Source organism: Lucilia sericata, unplaced genomic scaffold, assembly GCF_015586225.1.
Source record: "Lucilia sericata isolate MDLA Ls3-8-SP2 unplaced genomic scaffold, ASM1558622v1 Contig000843F_arrow, whole genome shotgun sequence".
Lineage (NCBI taxonomy): Eukaryota > Metazoa > Arthropoda > Insecta > Diptera > Calliphoridae > Lucilia > Lucilia sericata.
The window spans coordinates 98,107-116,221 of record NW_023994835.1 but is presented as its reverse complement, the minus strand read 5'-3'; the positions used below and the strand labels follow the sequence as shown (position 1 = coordinate 116,221).

General features: G+C 29.5%; 2 protein-coding genes across 3 annotated transcripts in view; one reads left to right on the top strand and one right to left on the bottom strand.

Annotated features, from left to right (window-relative positions):
• The window catches only part of LOC119608504 (protein Lilipod), a 32,391-nt gene that overhangs the window by 7,310 nt on the left and 6,966 nt on the right, over positions 1-18,115 (bottom strand). For both annotated transcript variants that reach the window (XM_037962952.1, XM_037962951.1), the window contains exons 2-5: positions 4,790-4,914; positions 4,480-4,619; positions 4,161-4,391; positions 3,876-3,944 (exon numbers count right to left, since the gene is read on the bottom strand). In XM_037962952.1, coding sequence (XP_037818880.1) covers positions 3,876-3,944; positions 4,161-4,391; positions 4,480-4,619; positions 4,790-4,914 — 565 coding nt within the window. The remainder of the gene's footprint in view (positions 1-3,875; positions 3,945-4,160; positions 4,392-4,479; positions 4,620-4,789; positions 4,915-18,115) is intronic.
• LOC119608505 (tetratricopeptide repeat protein 12) lies at positions 586-1,724 on the top strand. The gene is made up of 4 exons (XM_037962953.1): positions 586-843; positions 895-1,119; positions 1,188-1,310; positions 1,473-1,724. Exons 1-4 carry the CDS (start codon positions 713-715, stop codon positions 1,690-1,692), a joined length of 699 nt encoding a protein of 232 aa, XP_037818881.1. The 5' UTR covers positions 586-712; the 3' UTR covers positions 1,693-1,724.

The window sequence follows — 18,115 nt, the reverse complement described above, 5'->3', positions numbered from 1 at the left end:
CTAGTCTATAGTCTAGTCTATAGTCTAGTCTATAGTCTAGTCTATAGTCTAGTCTATAGTCTAGTCTATAGTCTAGTCTATAGTCTAGTCTATAGTCTAGTCTATAGTCTAGTCTATAGTCTAGTCTATAGTCTAGTCTATAGTCTAGTCTATAGTCTAGTCTATAGTCTAGTCTATAGTCTAGTCTATAGTCTAGTCTATAGTCTAGTCTATAGTCTAGTCTATAGTCTAGTCTATAGTCTAGTCTATAGTCTAGTCTATAGTCTAGTCTATAGTCTAGTCTATAGTCTAGTCTATAGTTCAGTCTATAGTCTAGTCTTAGTCTAGTATAGAGTCTAGTATAGAGTCTAGTCTTTAGTTTAGTATATAGTATAGTTTATAGTCTAGAGTATAATCTAGTCTATAGTCTAGACTATAGGCTAATCTATAGTCTAGTCTATTTTCTAGTATAATTTAATCTAGTTTCTTTGCGAATGCCCGTCCCTAGTTTTTAGAAGAAACTGATTTCTTGGCAACGCATTACCAAGGATTCGTATAGAGAAACAGGTTCTAAAATAATATTAAGGTTACTATGGCAATAAAAAAACAAAATATGTGGCAACGATATTTATTTATTCTATTACCAAAAGACCATTTTCAACAGAAGCTAGAAAAACATTGAACACAATAATTAAAAAAAAAACTTAAATTTGTCAATTAAAAACAATTAACAATGAATACTCCCGGATTAGATGAAGATTTTTTGGAATTTGAATCAAAAGTTAATCAAGTTATGAAACTGCTGGAAGATATAAGCAATGCCAATAAAAAGGAGGGCGAAGAAGGAGCAACCAAAAAATCAGCGTAAGTTTAATCAACAGAAAATACATTTTTTCTTAACACCTCTAATTTCAGGACCAAAAATATTATGGATGAAATAAATGAAAATGATTTCATTATTACGGTCAAAGAGGACCGCACATCAATTAATAAAAAATCAGCAACAAAAATCGAAGAGGCCGATAAGAAAGATGTAGCTGAAATGGATAAATTTACGTTTATGAAACAGCTGGAACAAGATGCCGAAGAAAGAACAAAAAATAAAAGGGAGCGTGAAAGAATAGCTCAGAATTTTAGAAGGTTGGTTAAGAAGTAAATTTAATAATAATTTGTTGATAGGAGTATAATACAATTTCTTTTCAATATAGTTTGGGCAATGAAGCCTTCCGTAAACAAAGCTATGAAAAAGCCATAAACATGTATACCAAGGCCATAGATCATGTTAAGGATAGTCCTATATTATATAATAATCGAGCATTATCCTATATGAAGTAAGTAAACCTTAAACAATTAATATTTTGTTTGTCGAATTTTTCGAAAACCTGCAAAATTTGTTAAATATTTTAACAAAGCTATTACATTTTTAATTATTGAAATTCTTTTCAAGCTTAAGGTTAATAATAATTTTTTCTTTATTTATCTTTTACGTGTAGATTGAAAAACTATAAACGTGCTATTATGGATTGTGATTATGTTTTGAATAAATTGGAAGAGAAAAATCTACGTAGTTGGCTATATCGTGCTGCTGCTTATAAACGTTGTGGCGATGAAAAGAATTACGAAACTAGCATTAAGTTGGCACGAAAAAGTAATCCTAAGAAAACTGATTTTATTGATGATTTTTTAGATAAATTTGCCAGAGAATCAATATGAATATTATATTATATAAAATTAATAAAAACATAAATTTGATATAATTCTACTTACAAACAGCTACGTTCACAATTCTATCTTAATAAGCTAACACCAGCTTTTCCATGTTGAAAGCTAGGTACTCTTCATATAGCCCAGCCTAAAGTTTAGTTTACAGTCTAGAATTAGTGATCCATGCGCAAAGCAATGTATTCTTCGTATAATAGTCTATAGTCAAGTCTATAGTGTAGTCTATAGTTTAGTCTATAGTCTAGTCTATAGTGTAGTCTATAGTTTAGTCTATAGTCTAGTCTATAGTCTAGTCTATAGTCTAGTCTATAGTCTAGTTTATAGTCTAGTCTATAGTCTAGTCTATAGTCTAGTCTATAGTCTAGTCTATAGTCTAGTCTATAGTCTAGTCTATAGTCTAGTCTATAGTCTAGTCTATAGTCTAGTCTATAGTCTAGTCTATAGTCTAGTCTATAGTCTAGTCTATAGTCTAGTCTATAGTCTAGTCTATAGTCTAGTCTATAGTCTAGTCTATAGTCTAGTCTGTAGTCTAGTCTATAGTCTAGTCTATAGTCTAGTCTATAGTCTAGTCTATAGTCTAGTCTATAGTCTAGTCTATAGTCTAGTCTATAGTCTAGTCTATAGTCTAGTCTAGTCTATAGTCTAGTCTATAGTCTAGTCTAGTCTATAGTCTAGTCTATAGTCTAGTCTAGTCTATAGTCTAGTCTAGTCTATAGTCTAGTCTATAGTCTAGTCTATAGTCTAGTCTAGTCTAGTCTATAGTCTAGTCTATAGTCTAGTCTATAGTCTAGTCTATAGTCAGTCTATAGTGTAGTCTATAGTGTAGTCTATAGTTTAGTCTATAGTCTAGTCTATAGTCTAGTCTATAGTCTAGTCTATAGTCTAGTCTATAGTCTAGTCTATAGTCTAGTCTATAGTCTAGTCTATAGTCTAGTCTATAGTCTAGTCTATAGTCTAGTCTATAGTCTAGTCTATAGTCTAGTATATAGTCTAGTCTATAGTCTAGTCTATAGTCTAGTCTATAGTCTAGTCTATAGTCTAGTCTATAGTCTAGTCTATAGTCTAGTCTATAGTCTAGTCTATAGTCTAGTCTATAGTCTAGTCTATAGTCTAGTCTATAGTCTAGTCTATAGTCTAGTCTATAGTCTAGTCTATAGTCTAGTCTATAGTCTAGTCTATAGTCTAGTCTATAGTCTAGTCTATAGTCTAGTCTATAGTCTAGTCTATAGTCTATAGTCTAGTCTATAGTCTAGTCTATAGTCTAGTCTATAGTCTAGTCTATAGTCTAGTCTATAGTCTAGTCTATAGTCTAGTCTATAGTCTAGTCTATAGTCTAGTCTATAGCCTAGTCTATAGTCTAGTCTATAGTCTAGTCTATAGTCTAGTCTATAGTCTAGTCTATAGTCTAGTCTATAGTCTAGTCTATAGTCTAGTCTATAGTCTAGTCTATAGTCTAGTCTATAGTCTAGTCTATAGTCTAGTCTATAGTCCAGTCTATAATCTAGTCTATAGTCTAGTCTATAGTCTAGTCTATAGTCTAGTCTACAGTCTAGTCTATAGTCTAGTCTATAGTCTAGTCTATAGTCTAGTCTATAGTCTAGTCTATAGTCTAGTTTATAGTCTAGTCTATAGTCTAGTCTATAGTCTAGTCTATAGTCTAGTCTATAGTCTAGTCTATAGTCTATAGTCTAGTCTATAGTCTAGTCTATAGTCTAGTCTATAGTCTAGTCTATAGTCTAGTCTATAGTATAGTCTATAGTCCAGTCTATAGTCCAGTCTGTAGACTAGTCTATAGTCTAGTCTATAGTCTAGTCTATAGTCTAGTCTATAGTCTAGTCTATAGTCTAGTCTATAGTCTAGTCTATAGTCTAGTCTATAGTCTAGTCTATAGTCTAGTCTATAGTCTAGTCTATAGTCTAGTCTATAGTCTAGTCTATAGTCTAGTCTATAACTCAAAAATGCTAAGAGTGGGAACAGAGCTTATATTTGTTTTACACAATTTTCCACTTTTTCAAATATCCATTATATTCAACTTTGGAGTTAAATTTAAATAACTGCGTACATTGTAAATTTTCCAACAATTTCCAAAATGCAATTATTTACAGGTGTATAGAAAACAAATGAAAAAATCTCACAATGCAACAACATAAATATGTATAAACAAAAAAACTTACCAAGTAGCAGTAGCACACCCAAAAAAGATACACATGAATATAAAAATGGCAAATGAACGCTACCCAAATCTATAAATAAACAGAAGAAAACAAAAAAAGAAATAATTAATGACAATATCAGATAAGGTGGTAGTTAATATGACTAGGAAGGTATTACAATACACTGCACCCAGATAAATGATTTAAAATTACAAGCGTAAAATTTACAATAAATTTCCGCTATAAATTTTATATTCACTTTTTTCTTTTCACAACAGCTATCGAGATAATGAAATTAAAACTTACTTAATAGCGATAAAAATCCAATCTTTTCTGGATCCATAACAGCGGATAAAACATACGTGAGACCTAATACAACAAATGCCAACAGGCTAAATACTGTAAATGTTTCATAGACACGGGGTATAATGCCTTTTTTATTGCCAGAGAACCCGGTCGATTCGGTAAATAGATAAGCGAATGGCAGGAATACAAACAGGGAGAGATTGGAGAACAAAAATACATGATTCCAAAGACCTAAATAGAAAATGTAGAAAATAGAAAACAATTACAATAAACATACGAATACAACAAACGTTATACGTTTACAAACAAACTAACCCACCTTGGATCAATGAACTATTTAGCCATTTAACGTAGTAACTATTTGGATAAAGCAATAACACTTCATTGCTAGCTATGGAGACGGGTAATAATAGTGCTGCTCCAACTGCTATTGCCATTGAAAATGTACAAAGCCATGAGCTGTAAAATGATAAATTAAATTTAAAAAAAATAAATAAATAACAATCAATTCCAATAAAATGCAATAGATTTGTTTCGCTTGTTTTTCAATACATTTATCGACTATGGTTTGTTGTTGTGGCTAACGTGACTAATATTTACTATTATTGGTTATTTTATTTTACTCTTACCTTATGCGATAAACTAATAATTCATCTTCATCATTGGAAAATAAATCATCACGATCTTTGCGTCGAAAACGTGAAATTAACACATATGATGCAAAATATAATATAATCAAGAGGAGAAGAAATATCTGGAACGAAATGAAGAAGATAAAATTTAATAAATGTTTTATAAGTTTTTTTTTCATATAATTCCAAGACAATAATTTACTATTACTTTTAAAATTTGTGATATTTCATTCCTTTCTATTAAAGTTAGAAAACATTTTATAAGGAGCATTATAGTGCAGAGATGAAATTTCAGTACTAGTCAATACTCCGAAGAATAACCAAAAGACCAATCAAAGGACTAGTTCATAAACAAATTTCTAGAATACTCTAAGAAAAGTCCATAGACTAGTTAATAGACTAGTCCGTAGAATAGTCATTATGACAGTTCATAGACTAGGGTGTTGGCTCGTCCGTAAACTAGTCAATACATAGATTAGTCAAACGACTAGCCCATAGACTAGTCGGAAAAATTTTCCATAGATTTGTCAGTAGACTAGTCCATAGAAAAGTCTATAGCCTAGCCAATAGACTAGTTAATAGACTTGTCCATAGACTAGACAACAGACTAGATAATAGAATAGCCCATAGAGTAATCAATAGCCTACTCAATAGACTAGAACCTATAATAGTCATTATAACAGTCTATAGATTAGTGTCTGGGCTAGATCGTAAACTATTCAATATATAGATTAGTCCAAAGATTAGTCCACAGATTAGTCAGTAGAATATTCTATAGATTTGACAGTAGACTAGTCCATAGTCTAGATTAGTTAATATACTTGATAGAGTTGTCAATAGACTAGTCAATAGACCAGTCAATAGACTGGTCATCAGACCAGTCAATAGAGTAATTCATAGCTTAGTCAATAGACTAGTCCCTAGAACAGTCATTACATATAACAGTTCATAGACTAGTGTCATTTCTATTCCCTAAACTATTCAATATATAGATTAGTCAAAAGACTAGTTTATAGACTAGTCAGAAGAATATTCCATAGATTTGTCAGTAGACTAGTCCATAGTTTAGTTCATAGAGTAGTCCATAGTCTAATCAATAGACTAGTTAATAGGCATCTCAATAGTAGTTAATAGACTTGTCTATAGAATAATTAATAGTCAATAGACTATAAAATAGAATAGTCAATAGAATAATCAGTAGACAATACCATATATTAGTCAATAGATTAGTTAATAGACTAGTCAATAGACTAGATTGACTAGTCATTAGACTAGTCAATAGACTAGAACCTAGAATAGTCATTATAACAGTCCATAGACTGGTGTCTTGGCTAGTCCGTAAACTAGTAAATATATTAGTGGAAAGACTAATCCATAGATTAATCAGTGGAATATTCCATAGATTTGTCAATAGACTAGTTAATAGACGTTTCTATAGGCTAGTTAATAGACTTGTCAATAGACATAGTCAATAGACTAGTCAATCGAATAATCAGTTAATAGATTTATCAATGGACTATTCCATAGACCATTCTATATACTTATCAGTATGACTGTACAATAGACTAGTCAATAAACTAGCCAATAGAGTAGTCAATATACTACTAGATCAGAGAGTAGTCATTAAACTAGTTCACAGACATTGCAATAACCTAGTCAATGGACTTGTCCTACAGCTAGTCAATATACAAGCCTACTGAATATTTAATAAACTAGTCCATATGGTAGCCAATAGTCTAGTTCAAAGGCTACTCAATAGGATTATTCAATAAAACTTGTCTATAGTTCATAAAATAAAAGTTCTTTAAGTTTTCAAAAACTTTTACTGTAGCCCTCGTACGGCACAAGTTACCACTTTTAATCGACGATTCTAATCTTATACAAGTTGTTTCATTATTGACGATCATTTACTGATTATTACTTTGCTGATTAGCCCAAATTTTGATATCGAAATGAAAGCAAATAAAACTTAATCGAAATATAAACTCTAACATTATGACTACAACTACAAAATGTCCAATGTTTAGGGAAAAACCAGAATATTTAAAAAAATATATTTCTTTAAAATCTTTTATAACAATTAAAAGATAATAATACTTTTTAAATATTTCAAGTTTAAAATATTAAAACACAATTCTATAATCGCAGTTATAATGCATTTATATTATAAATTCATATATTTATAGCACACAGAATAGAACGAACGCACAAGAGGTCTTATAATCATTATCTCTAACAAAAGTTAATAATAAATCTATTTTAATAATAAAACAATAGTCAAACCGACAAATAAATTGAAATCAATATCAGTAATAAACAAAAAAATAAACATTATAATAAATAAAATAAAAAGTGTAGTAAAACGTCCACTGAGCCAAATGGACTTTGTAATGGGAAAATATCTTTTAGTTGACTAAAGACAAGAAAAATAGAAATTTAAGTAAATAATAGAAAATAAAAACAATTAGCAAAATAAATACAACAAGAGGTGGACAATAGTCAACTTGAAATTAAATAAAGAAAACACACTTGTTGATAATAATTGAAAAGAAAAGTTGTTTTTCAGATGCGAAACAACAACAAAATACATTCAAATCAACAAGATATTGAAATCCAACTAAATTAAGTGAAATATTTCTTAGCGCCAATTTAAACGAACTGGTTGCTGCTTTTAATTATTGTATTTATTTAGTTTTTTTTTTTCTTAAAAAAATCAAAACAATAATGTATCGAATTTGTTTTGTGTTTACAGTGTAACAAAGAATATATTAAACAAAAACAAATAGTTCCAAAGTATATATTTAAGATTCATAAATTGCAATTATTAGATGAAAACAAAGTTCATAAAAGAACTTCAAAGTGGATTTTATATTTTATATCTACTTTTAAAGAAATTTTTGAGGTTTGTTATTTAAAATGTTATTTAAAATACTGTATAGATATTTTATGGTAGATGTTGTATTATGACGCTTCAAAATTTTCGCAATCTAAAATCTCAATACAAATCTTTAATTGTTGTAGGTCAAACTATTTATTACTCTGTATATTTCACATACATATATTTTTGTTATGATCGCTGTCTTTCAAAAAAAAAAAGTGAAAAATATGAACAGATTTTATTTTTAAAATGAAAGTATGTATAAATATTTATAAGTGCAAGGCAAATATATAAACAGCAGATATTATATATACCCAATAAGCAAAAACCTTTGAAATGATGTAAATATGTATTTGAAAACCTATTCAAATTTCATACATAGCCTTTGAGAACAAATTTGAAAATTTTTGTTTTCAAATGGAAAATTATGGCCTTCTCAAACAAAAAGGCAGTTAGAAATCAAACGTATTTTTCAAATATATTTCAAATTTAAAAAAAGGCTAGAGGTAAGCTTGAAACTAAAAAAATTTTCAAACGTATTTCAAGTATTCTTTATTATTATTTTCATACATATTTCAAACCCTAATTATAATGCTAACTATTGCAAAATTCATATATTTTTTTACATCACCTGAAAATAAAACATTCATACATTTATTTTAGCATATTTTTCTTTTATATCTCCGATTATTTCTCCTATATTTAACGTTTTTTCGCTCCCTTGCTGTAGAAAAAATGTTCTGTTTTTATTTTTCTAAAATAATTTATTTTTTGAAAGAAACTTTTCTAAGTTCAATTAAAACAAAACTTTTAAAATTTTATAAATATCACACATTATATTTTTTTAAGCGTTTTTTGAAATTATCATGTTTATTTCAAAGGCTAAACTTTAAAATTTGAAAACAATTTGGAAAATACATTATTTAGTTAAGAAAATTTTCAAAAATATTCACAGGTTTGAATCGATGTTTATTGGGTAGGCTTTTTAAATACAATTGTTTTATTACGCCAATATTGTTATTTGTAATAATGTATTTTATTATACCCTACACCACTATAGTGGGGAGGGTATTATGCGTTTGTGCTGATGTTTGTAACACCCAAAAATATTGGTCCTACACCCACCTTAAAGTATACCAATCGACTCAGAATCACTTCCTGAGTCGATTAAGCTATGTCCGTCTGTCCGTCCGTCCGTCCGTCTGTCTGTCTGTGTGTCCATGTAAACCTTGTGCGCACTCTACAGGTCGCAATTTTTGAGATAATTTGATGAAATTTGGAACATACACTTCTCTTGGTCCAAGGACAAACGCTATTGAAAATGGTTGAAATCGGTCCATTATTTAACCTAGCCCCCATACAACCGGACCCCCCGAATAGGGCTTTTGACCTCATAATTATGCTAAATGATCTGCTATCTCTACAAAAATTGGAAAAGTTTAGTTTTATATATGTCTTAAAAATTCTAGTGATTTTCGTAAAGATCGGGCATTATTTGACCCCAGCCCCCATACAAAGTCCCCCTCAGAAAATGACTTGAATGTCCACAATTCACTTATAAACAGTAGTATCACGATGAAATTTGGCACAAATGAGTTTTATATAAACATAATTCCCAACAAAAAGTTTTATAGGGATCGGACCAAGTTTTACTCTAGCCCCCATATAAGCGGACCTTCCGATTTGGGCCTTTTAGATCATAACTTTGTCAAATATACTACTATCTCTCCAAAAATCGGCACAACTAAGTTGGATATAATTATAAATAACACTGTCGATTTTTATAATGATCGGGCATTATTTGACCCTATCCCCCATACAAAATCCCCTTCAGGAAATGACTTCAATGTCCACAATTCTCTTATAAACACTAGTATCAATATGAAATTTACCACAAATAGATTTTATATAAACATTTTATATAAAATGTCGACATTAAATTTTATAAGGATCGGACCAATTTTTGCCCTAGCCCCCATACAACCGGACCTACCGATTAGGGCCTCTTAGCTCATAACTACGATAAATATACTACTATCTTCCCAAAATTTGGCACAACTAAGTTTGATATGTAATTATAAATAACACTGTCATTTTTCGCCATGATCGGAAATAAAAAGTAGCCTATTGCCAGACATACGAATGTGCTGTGAAAATTTGAAGAAAATCGGTTTAGCCGTTTAGTAGTCTATAACGTTCAAACATACAAACATATAAACACACAAACATACAAACATATAAACATACAAACAAACACACATTCATTTTTATATATGTATATAGATAATTCCCAATAATACATTTTGTAAGGATCTTTTCACTTTCTGCCTTAGCCTCCATACATCCTGACCTTCCGATTTCGGTCGTTTATCTTTTAACTACATCTAATATACTACTATCTATCCAAAAGTCGGCACAATGTGGTGATGTTTGTAATACTCAAAAATATTTGTCCTTATTAAGCTATGTCCGTCTTTGTGACCATGTAAACCTTGTGTGCACGCAACAGATCGCAATTTTGAATATAATTTGCTAAAATGTGTCACATACTATTCTCTGGATCCACTGACGATGGCTGTTGAAAATGATTGAAATCGGTCTTCTATTTTTCGTAGTCAGCATACAACCGAACATGAACAGACATTATTTGGAACCTATATAAGATTAACAGAAATGCTTCATTATTGAAATTAATCACATTTAATATTCGCAATTGGTGTAGGGTATCATATGGTCGGCCACGCCCGACTATAATTTCTTACTTGTTTACACATGTTTTTACAGCAAAAACACTGGTATTAAATTACAAATTTGATTATGACACAATTTTATTATTTGTTTATAAGCTACAACATAGTACAAATATAATTAAAAGATAATGAATATAATGTTTTCGACAGGAATAAAGCAAAAGCATACAAAATATGCTAGAACTTGTTTTGTAGCTTTTCATTACATTTTGAAAATTCCGGAACGAAAATTTTCCAAAAATGTACCCTAACCAAATTCTTTTTGATATACAACCAAAATTTCCAAAAATGGTATAACGACTGAATCGTCATATGTTTAGAGCAAGTTCATCATCTGAATAATACTAATACCATCCTAGCAAAAACTCGGAAATGATTTGTACTTAAATAACCACTTACTTTTCAATGTCTATTACATACCGTCTGTATTACTTTTAAGTAATTTTATAATAACTTACATATAATCAGATTACATACGTATCTTTATTTTATCTTTATTTTGAATATTACCCTTTTATTTGCACATTTTATTGGAACGAACCCTAGCAACTGTTCTTTAAACACACAAGAAGAACTTAATATGTAATAAGTTGTGTTGCGAGTAAGACAGCAAACTAAACAACTTTGCAACTCCCTCTTTGTAAGTGCTTATATAAGTAGTGATTTGTAAGCGAGCTTGGTAAGTACTTGGCTCTAACATCATCACCGTGTTAAAATAATGCTCATCAATAAGTAGTGAAAAGCGTTTTTATTAGTCTTTTAACTCATTACTTTTCATTGTAAGTTTTTGCTAGGAACTACCAACTACCAAAAATCAGTGCAATAGTAATCTATATAAATCCTAATAGAATTTAAATAAAGGTTCGGTTCAATATGTATTTTTGTTTAAAACGGCACACATCCACATCGGGGCCCAGAGGGTTCATTGTGATAAACTTAAAAAAAGTAAATTGAAGATTAAAAAGTAGAAAACAAGATCATCGTATATTCTTTTTCCTAGACATTTCTGTCTCAGGCTCTGTATTCTGTTTCTAGCTTCTCTATGTCCACATACAACATCCAACATTGGCCAGAAGGCAGAGATACAAGCCGAGACGGCTCAAATCGGCGACGGCTGGCCGCCGGTAATATTTTGCAAGCCGCACCGACGCCGACTTCTTTCGGCTTAAACGTAGCCGCTGATAAAGATTGGAATCGCACATGTATTTCAGAAAATAATTTGACTAATTTGAACGGAGTTGCCACTTTTTTAAATTCTTATGGCTAATTGAAAAGAGTTGCCACACAATATTGTGCTAATATTAAAGTAGTGATAACTACTATAATAATTTCAATTTTTTGTAGAAAAAACTTATATAGAGATAGGTTTCTATATAACAGACTATTATACAGAGATTTTTCAATATAATAAACGCTTATAAGGTCAATTTTTGAAGAAAAAGTAAAATTGAGCCGACAATTTAGCCGCCTCCGATATTTTCTATAATAAGCCGCCGACCTAAAATGGTTGCGCAGCCGATCATTTTGCATCGGCTTGTATCTCTGCCAGAATGCCTTCTATACTCTTCAATACAACCTATGAGACCTTTTTTTGAAGATCAACCTATAGTAGTGGCTGTATTTTCTTTCTACCATCTCTTCTTCTACACACAACATCCAACATTGGTCAAAAGGCACTCGATACTCTACAATACATCCTATGAGCCCCTTTCATCAACCTATAGTAATGGCAAATTAGAGCCTTCATTGAGATGTTCCTATTATTGTGATCCAGATCCAAATGTTTGATCAATTCGTCTTCTATCTCTTATAACTGTACTTCTGGTAACCAACATATGTACCTTAATTGTATGTGTCTCATATATCTCTAGAGCTCTTTTGCAGCTAGTCACTGGGCATTTAAAAGTCCTAAGATTCTGCCCGATAATCAACATAAATTTTCACTGCCGATTACCCTAAAATATGTGACTTTATACTATCCACTACTTTACAGATCGCTAAAATCTATCTTTGTCTACTAAATAAACCAGAGTTTTTATTCTTTCCTGCCTACTTCGAAATGATATTTGGGGTATTAATTCGAAGATAAATCTCGGATATATTATATACCCAAGCCACAAAGCTCTTAACAATGAAAAGTCAAAAAGTCTAAACACCACATTTCTTAATGGAAAGTAGAGCACGTTAACCTCGGATCTTTTTATCACCAACATTTGAAAAAATCCCATTCAAACTACTGTGCAAAATTTATTAATATGCAAATAACACAAAAAACATTTTGCAATGACAATTTGACAAACAGAAGAAAAAACATAAAGAATTTAAAAAAAAAAAGATAAACAATTTCAAAATCTAAATGAAAAAAATCATAAATATTATGTACACACGAAATGAGAATTGTGTGAATATGTTAATTTTACACATAATTAATCATATGGTGCCAAGAAAAAATGCAAAAAAATATATACAAAGTTTAAATAATTTGGAATGGGGGCAGCGACATTTCATTCAATAAATGAGAATATGCATAATATCTCTATGTACAAACTGGTAAATTTGTAGGTTTTCACATCGTTCATTCACTTTTCAACGAATACACTAGATGTGAACAAGTTATTATATGAATGACAGGTAGGTACTTAAAAAGTAAAAGTGATATTTGTTTATAATTTGTATAATTTCTTATATAAATATTGAAACTATATAAAGATTTTTTATTGGCAAACTTAGAAGTGTAATCATTTGCGTCATAATCGTCATAAACAAGAAAGAAAATATAGTTGATCAGGCTCGATCACTACAGATATTTGCTACAACAAATTTTAAAAAGCTGTTAGAGATTTATGACGGAATATAAAAATAAAAAAAATTGTTATAAACAAAAAACTATTTAAAATAAAATCTCAAATTCTTAGTTATAACATTATGCTCACAAATGAACAATATGTATTATGTATTTGTTTTATACATTAAAAATAAACAAATAAAAATAAATTAAAATGTAGACAATTGTATTCAAAACTAATATTAAAGTAAATATTATGTTTTACTTTTATTTATTTATATTATTTTTGTTTTTTTGGTTTACTTAAAAACAATAGTTTTTTGTTTTTAAATTTAAATTCTGATTTCCGGTATTATAGTTTACATACATCTAATTGAAACAAATACAATTTTTGCATTTAAATAAAAATGTCAATTGGGCGTCTACGTGATATTTTAGTGCTGGGTTTTTAACATTCCCCAGTTGAAAAACGAAAAACATATTAAATACCATATGTAAATGTCAACAAACATGAGCTGTTTCTGTTACACTAACCCACAATTCGTGACAATTTTTTGTAAACATTTAATTATATAGTAATAAAGCGATTTTAGTCGAAATTTAATGAACCTTTCAACTAATTAGCACACCATGATTATAAATTGTTTCTAACATACAATACCTAGAACGAAGACATTCAGTTGTCTTATTAATAAAATGTAAGTCAGGAAATTTTCTGATTTAGGTTTTTGGAAATGATTTGAGTTTTTCCACTTTACAGTTTCTTATATAAAATTGTTATTTATGGTTTCAGTTTAAAAAATCTCCAATAATAACGTGTTAAAAAATGTTTTTATTCAAAAATATCTTAAATATACATATGCATTTCTTAAAGTTTAAAAAATGCATTCATATTATTAAGGAAATTGTCATTATTCTTCTTCCCAAAATGCATTACAACCAAATACTACTTCCGTAGAAAACTCAATGTGTCTTCTTTCAGTTTATTTGAAATTTACCGTTATTGGCAAAAATTTAAATAATTATTGTGTGTTAAATTAAATAATGACAAGTAGCACATATGAATCATATATTTAACATAAAAAAGTCTTTAAACGTAAACGAAACTTTCACTAACAATTTAACGATAATAAAAAAAATATATATATTTTTCTTTTGTTAGAAATATTGTTTATTTTTTATTTTATATGATAAGAAAGACGCAAGGGATGTAAAAAAAAAATACAAAAATCTTTTTAATTTATTGGTGGTAATACATATATGTATTTCTATTAATTTAACTATAAAAAATACAAACATGCGATACATATCGCTGACCGAAATGATAGTCTAGTCTATAGTCTAGTCTATAGTCTAGTCTATAGTCTAGTGTATAGTCTAGTCTATAATCTATCTAGTCTATAGTCTAGTCTATAGTCTAGTCTATAGTCTAGTCTATAGTCTAGTCTATAGTCTAGTCTATAGTCTAGTCTATAGTCTAGTCTATAGTCTAGTCTATAGTCTAGTCTATAGTCTAGTCTATAGTCTAGTCTATAGTCTAGTCTATAGTCTAGTCTATAGTCTAGTCTATAGTCTAGTCTATAGTCTAGTCTATAGTCTAGTCTATAGTCTAGTCTATAGTCTAGTCTATAGTCTAGTCTATAGTCTAGTCTATAGTCTAGTCTATAGTCTAGTCTATAGTCTAGTCTATAGTCTAGTCTATAGTCTAGTCTATAGTCTAGTCTATAGTCTAGTCTATAGTCTAGTCTATAGTCTAGTCTATAGTCTAGTCTATAGTCTAGTCTATAGTCTAGTCTATAGTGTCTATAGTCTAGTCTATAGTCTAGTCTATAGTCTAGTCTATAGTCTAGTCTATAGTCTAGTCTATAGTCTAGTCTATAGTCTAGTCTATAGTCTAGTCTATAGTCTAGTCTATAGTCTAGTCTATAGTCTAGTCTATAGTCTAGTCTATAGTCTAGTCTATAGTCTAGTCTATAGTCTAGTCTATAGTCTAGTCTATAGTCTAGTCTATAGTCTAGTCTATAGTCTAGTCTATAGTCTAGTCTATAGTCTAGTCTATAGTCTAGTCTATAGTCTAGTCTATAGTCTAGTCTATAGTCTAGTCTATAGTCTAGTCTATAGTCTAGTCTATAGTCTAGTCTATAGTCTAGTCTATAGTCTAGTCTATAGTCTAGTCTATAGTCTAGTCTATAGTCTAGTCTATAGTCTAGTCTATAGTCTAGTCTATAGTCTAGTCTATAGTCTAGTCTATAGTCTAGTCTATAGTCTAGTCTATAGTCTAGTCTATAGTCTAGTCTATAGTCTAGTCTATAGTCTAGTCTATAGTCTAGTCTATAGTCTAGTCTATAGTCTAGTCTATAGTCTAGTCCTATAGTCTAGTCTATAGTCTAGTCTATAGTCTAGTCTATAGTCTAGTCTATAGTCTAGTCTATAGTCTAGTCTATAGTCTAGTCTATAGTCTAGTCTATAGTCTAGTCTATAGTCTAGTCTATAGTCTAGTCTATAGTCTAGTCTATAGTCTAGTCTAATAGTCTAGTCTATAGTCTAGTCCTATAGTCCTAGTCTATAGTCTAGTCTATAGTCTAGTCTATAGTCTAGTCTATAGTCTAGTCTATAGTCTAGTCTATGTCTAGTCTATAGTCTAGTCTATAGTCTAGTCGATAGTCTAGTCTATAGTCCTAGTCTTAGTCTAGTCTATTAGTCTATAGTCTAGTCTATAGTCCTAGTCTATAGTCTAGTCTATAGTCTAGTCTATAGTCTAGTCTATAGTCTAGTCTATAGTCTAGTCTATAGTCTAGTCTATAGTCTAGTCTATAGTCTATCTATAGTCTAGTCTATAGTCTAGTCTATAGTTAGTCTAGAATAGTCTAGTATAGTCTAGTCCTATAGTCTAGTCTATAGTCTAGTCTATAGTCTAGTCTCATAGTCTAGTCTATAGTCTAGTCTATAGTCTAGTGCTATAGTCTAGTCTATGATCCTAGGTCTATAGTCTAGTCTATAGTCTAGTCTATAGTCTAGTCTTATAGTCTAGTCTATAGTCTAGTCTATAGTCTAGTCTATAGTCTAGTCTATAGTCTAGTCTATAGTCTAGTCTAGTCTAGTCTATAGTCTAGTCTATCTAGTCTATATAGTCTAGTACTAGTCTAGTCTATAGTCTAGTCTATAGTCTGTCTATAGTCTAGTCTATAGTCTAGTTATAGTCTAGTCCTATAGTCTAGTCTATAGTCTAGTCTATAGTCGAGTCTATAGTCTAGTCTATAGTTTAGTCTATAGTTTAGTCTATAGTCTAGTCTATAGTCTAGTCTATAGTCTAGTCTATGGTCTAGTCTATAGTCTAGTCTATAGTCTAGTCTATAGTAATTTGTCTTTTGTTTCGATTTTCAACAAAAAATTTTTACAACTAATAAATCGTCGACATCAATTATACACATTTGTCCCCCTTTCCATTTCAATAAACGATATCTGTATGTATTTATTTTTATATAAAAAATAAAGTGATAATGAAAATAATGCTATAATTTCAAGGTTTAAAATGTTACCATAAAAATTAATAAATAATTAAAAAATTGTTTTTTTTTTTCAAATAAAGAAATACAAAAATCTCAAAATTTAGATGAATGGTAATATTAAAACAAAACTGTAAATAAGCATTTCACATTTAGTTGTTATATTTGCTTATAAATAAATAAATTTATATGTATGTATGATTGTATTATAAAACTAATAAATAATTTTATTTTTCAAATCCCCCACCAAAAACAACAAATTGTGTCGTGCTAGTTGTTTGTTTGTAATGGCAAGTGTTTGTCGTTTAAATAAAATGATTTTAAATCTTATAAACCGTTATATAGGAACTAAGGTATACAAATGTAAATACATACATACATATAAAGTTTTTTAAATATAAATTTGTACTTGTTGTAAATTAAAGTCATTGACACTATATGAACTCTTAGAGGTTTAACCCTAAAAATGTCTGGGTAGATATTTTTGCACTATTATATTATAATTCGTAAGGCGCAAGATATCAAAGTATATTATTCCAAAAATATTTTGGAACTTTAATAAGTCTAATTGCGGTTGTTATACTTTAAGTTTGAATGTTCGTCTCCTTAAAATTGTCGAAAATAACTTGTTATCCCTGTATTAAAATTTAGGATCCTAATATTCCAATTCAAACTTCTGAAGTTTTAGTTCCTGAATACCTATTACAGAGTTTATTCTTTCTGCTTTAACATAAAAGTTCCAGGTTTCTTATTTAATTTACGTTTAAAGGTTAATCTATATCATACGCATATAAAATGTAGAAAAATTAAATCATAAAATATGTTTGTATTTAAAAATAAAACAACTTTTGTCTATTTTTTCAGTTTTTCTTCTTTGTTGTTGAAAAAGTTATATGTATGTATATGATGTCTTAAAAAATCTCCATAAATTTTCATTGCATTTTTGTGTGTAGGCAGTTTGGTATGAAAGTGTTTGCTACATGGAAATATTTATTCAGGAGTGGGCATAAAAATTGACAAATTTAATTTACATTGTTATATGTCAATTTGCGAATACAACAAGTTTAAAAGTGGGAAGTAAAACTCCCAGTTTAAAGTAAAAAAATCTAGATCACAAAAAGTTTAAGAATTTTCTATAGGCTTTTTAATTAACCCTTGTAAAACTGGGCATAAACCAAATTTCACCTTTTTAAATCATCCCTTGCATTCAAAAACGCTTAATAAAGTTATTGATGGTTTATTGTAGTAATTTTGTATGGAAAATGTCGCTTTATGAAAATTGGGGGATAAATTGAATGTAAAATATGTGTTGACTTTTGTTATAAAATCACTCTGGTTAGTGGTATTCTCTCAATGGTTTATAAATGTATTTATAAATCAAACAAAATTTATTAATTTGTTTGA

Excerpts from the sequence above, each read along its gene's own strand:
- LOC119608505 (XM_037962953.1), top strand. The coding sequence starts at position 713 with ATGAATACTCCCGGATTAGATGAAGATTTTTTGGAATTTGAATCAAAA. Across the intron at positions 1,120-1,187 it reads ATAGCTCAGAATTTTAGAAG|TTTGGGCAATGAAGCCTTCC; the intron begins GTTGGTTAAGAA and ends TTTTCAATATAG. Across the intron at positions 1,311-1,472 it reads CGAGCATTATCCTATATGAA|ATTGAAAAACTATAAACGTG; the intron begins GTAAGTAAACCT and ends TTTTACGTGTAG.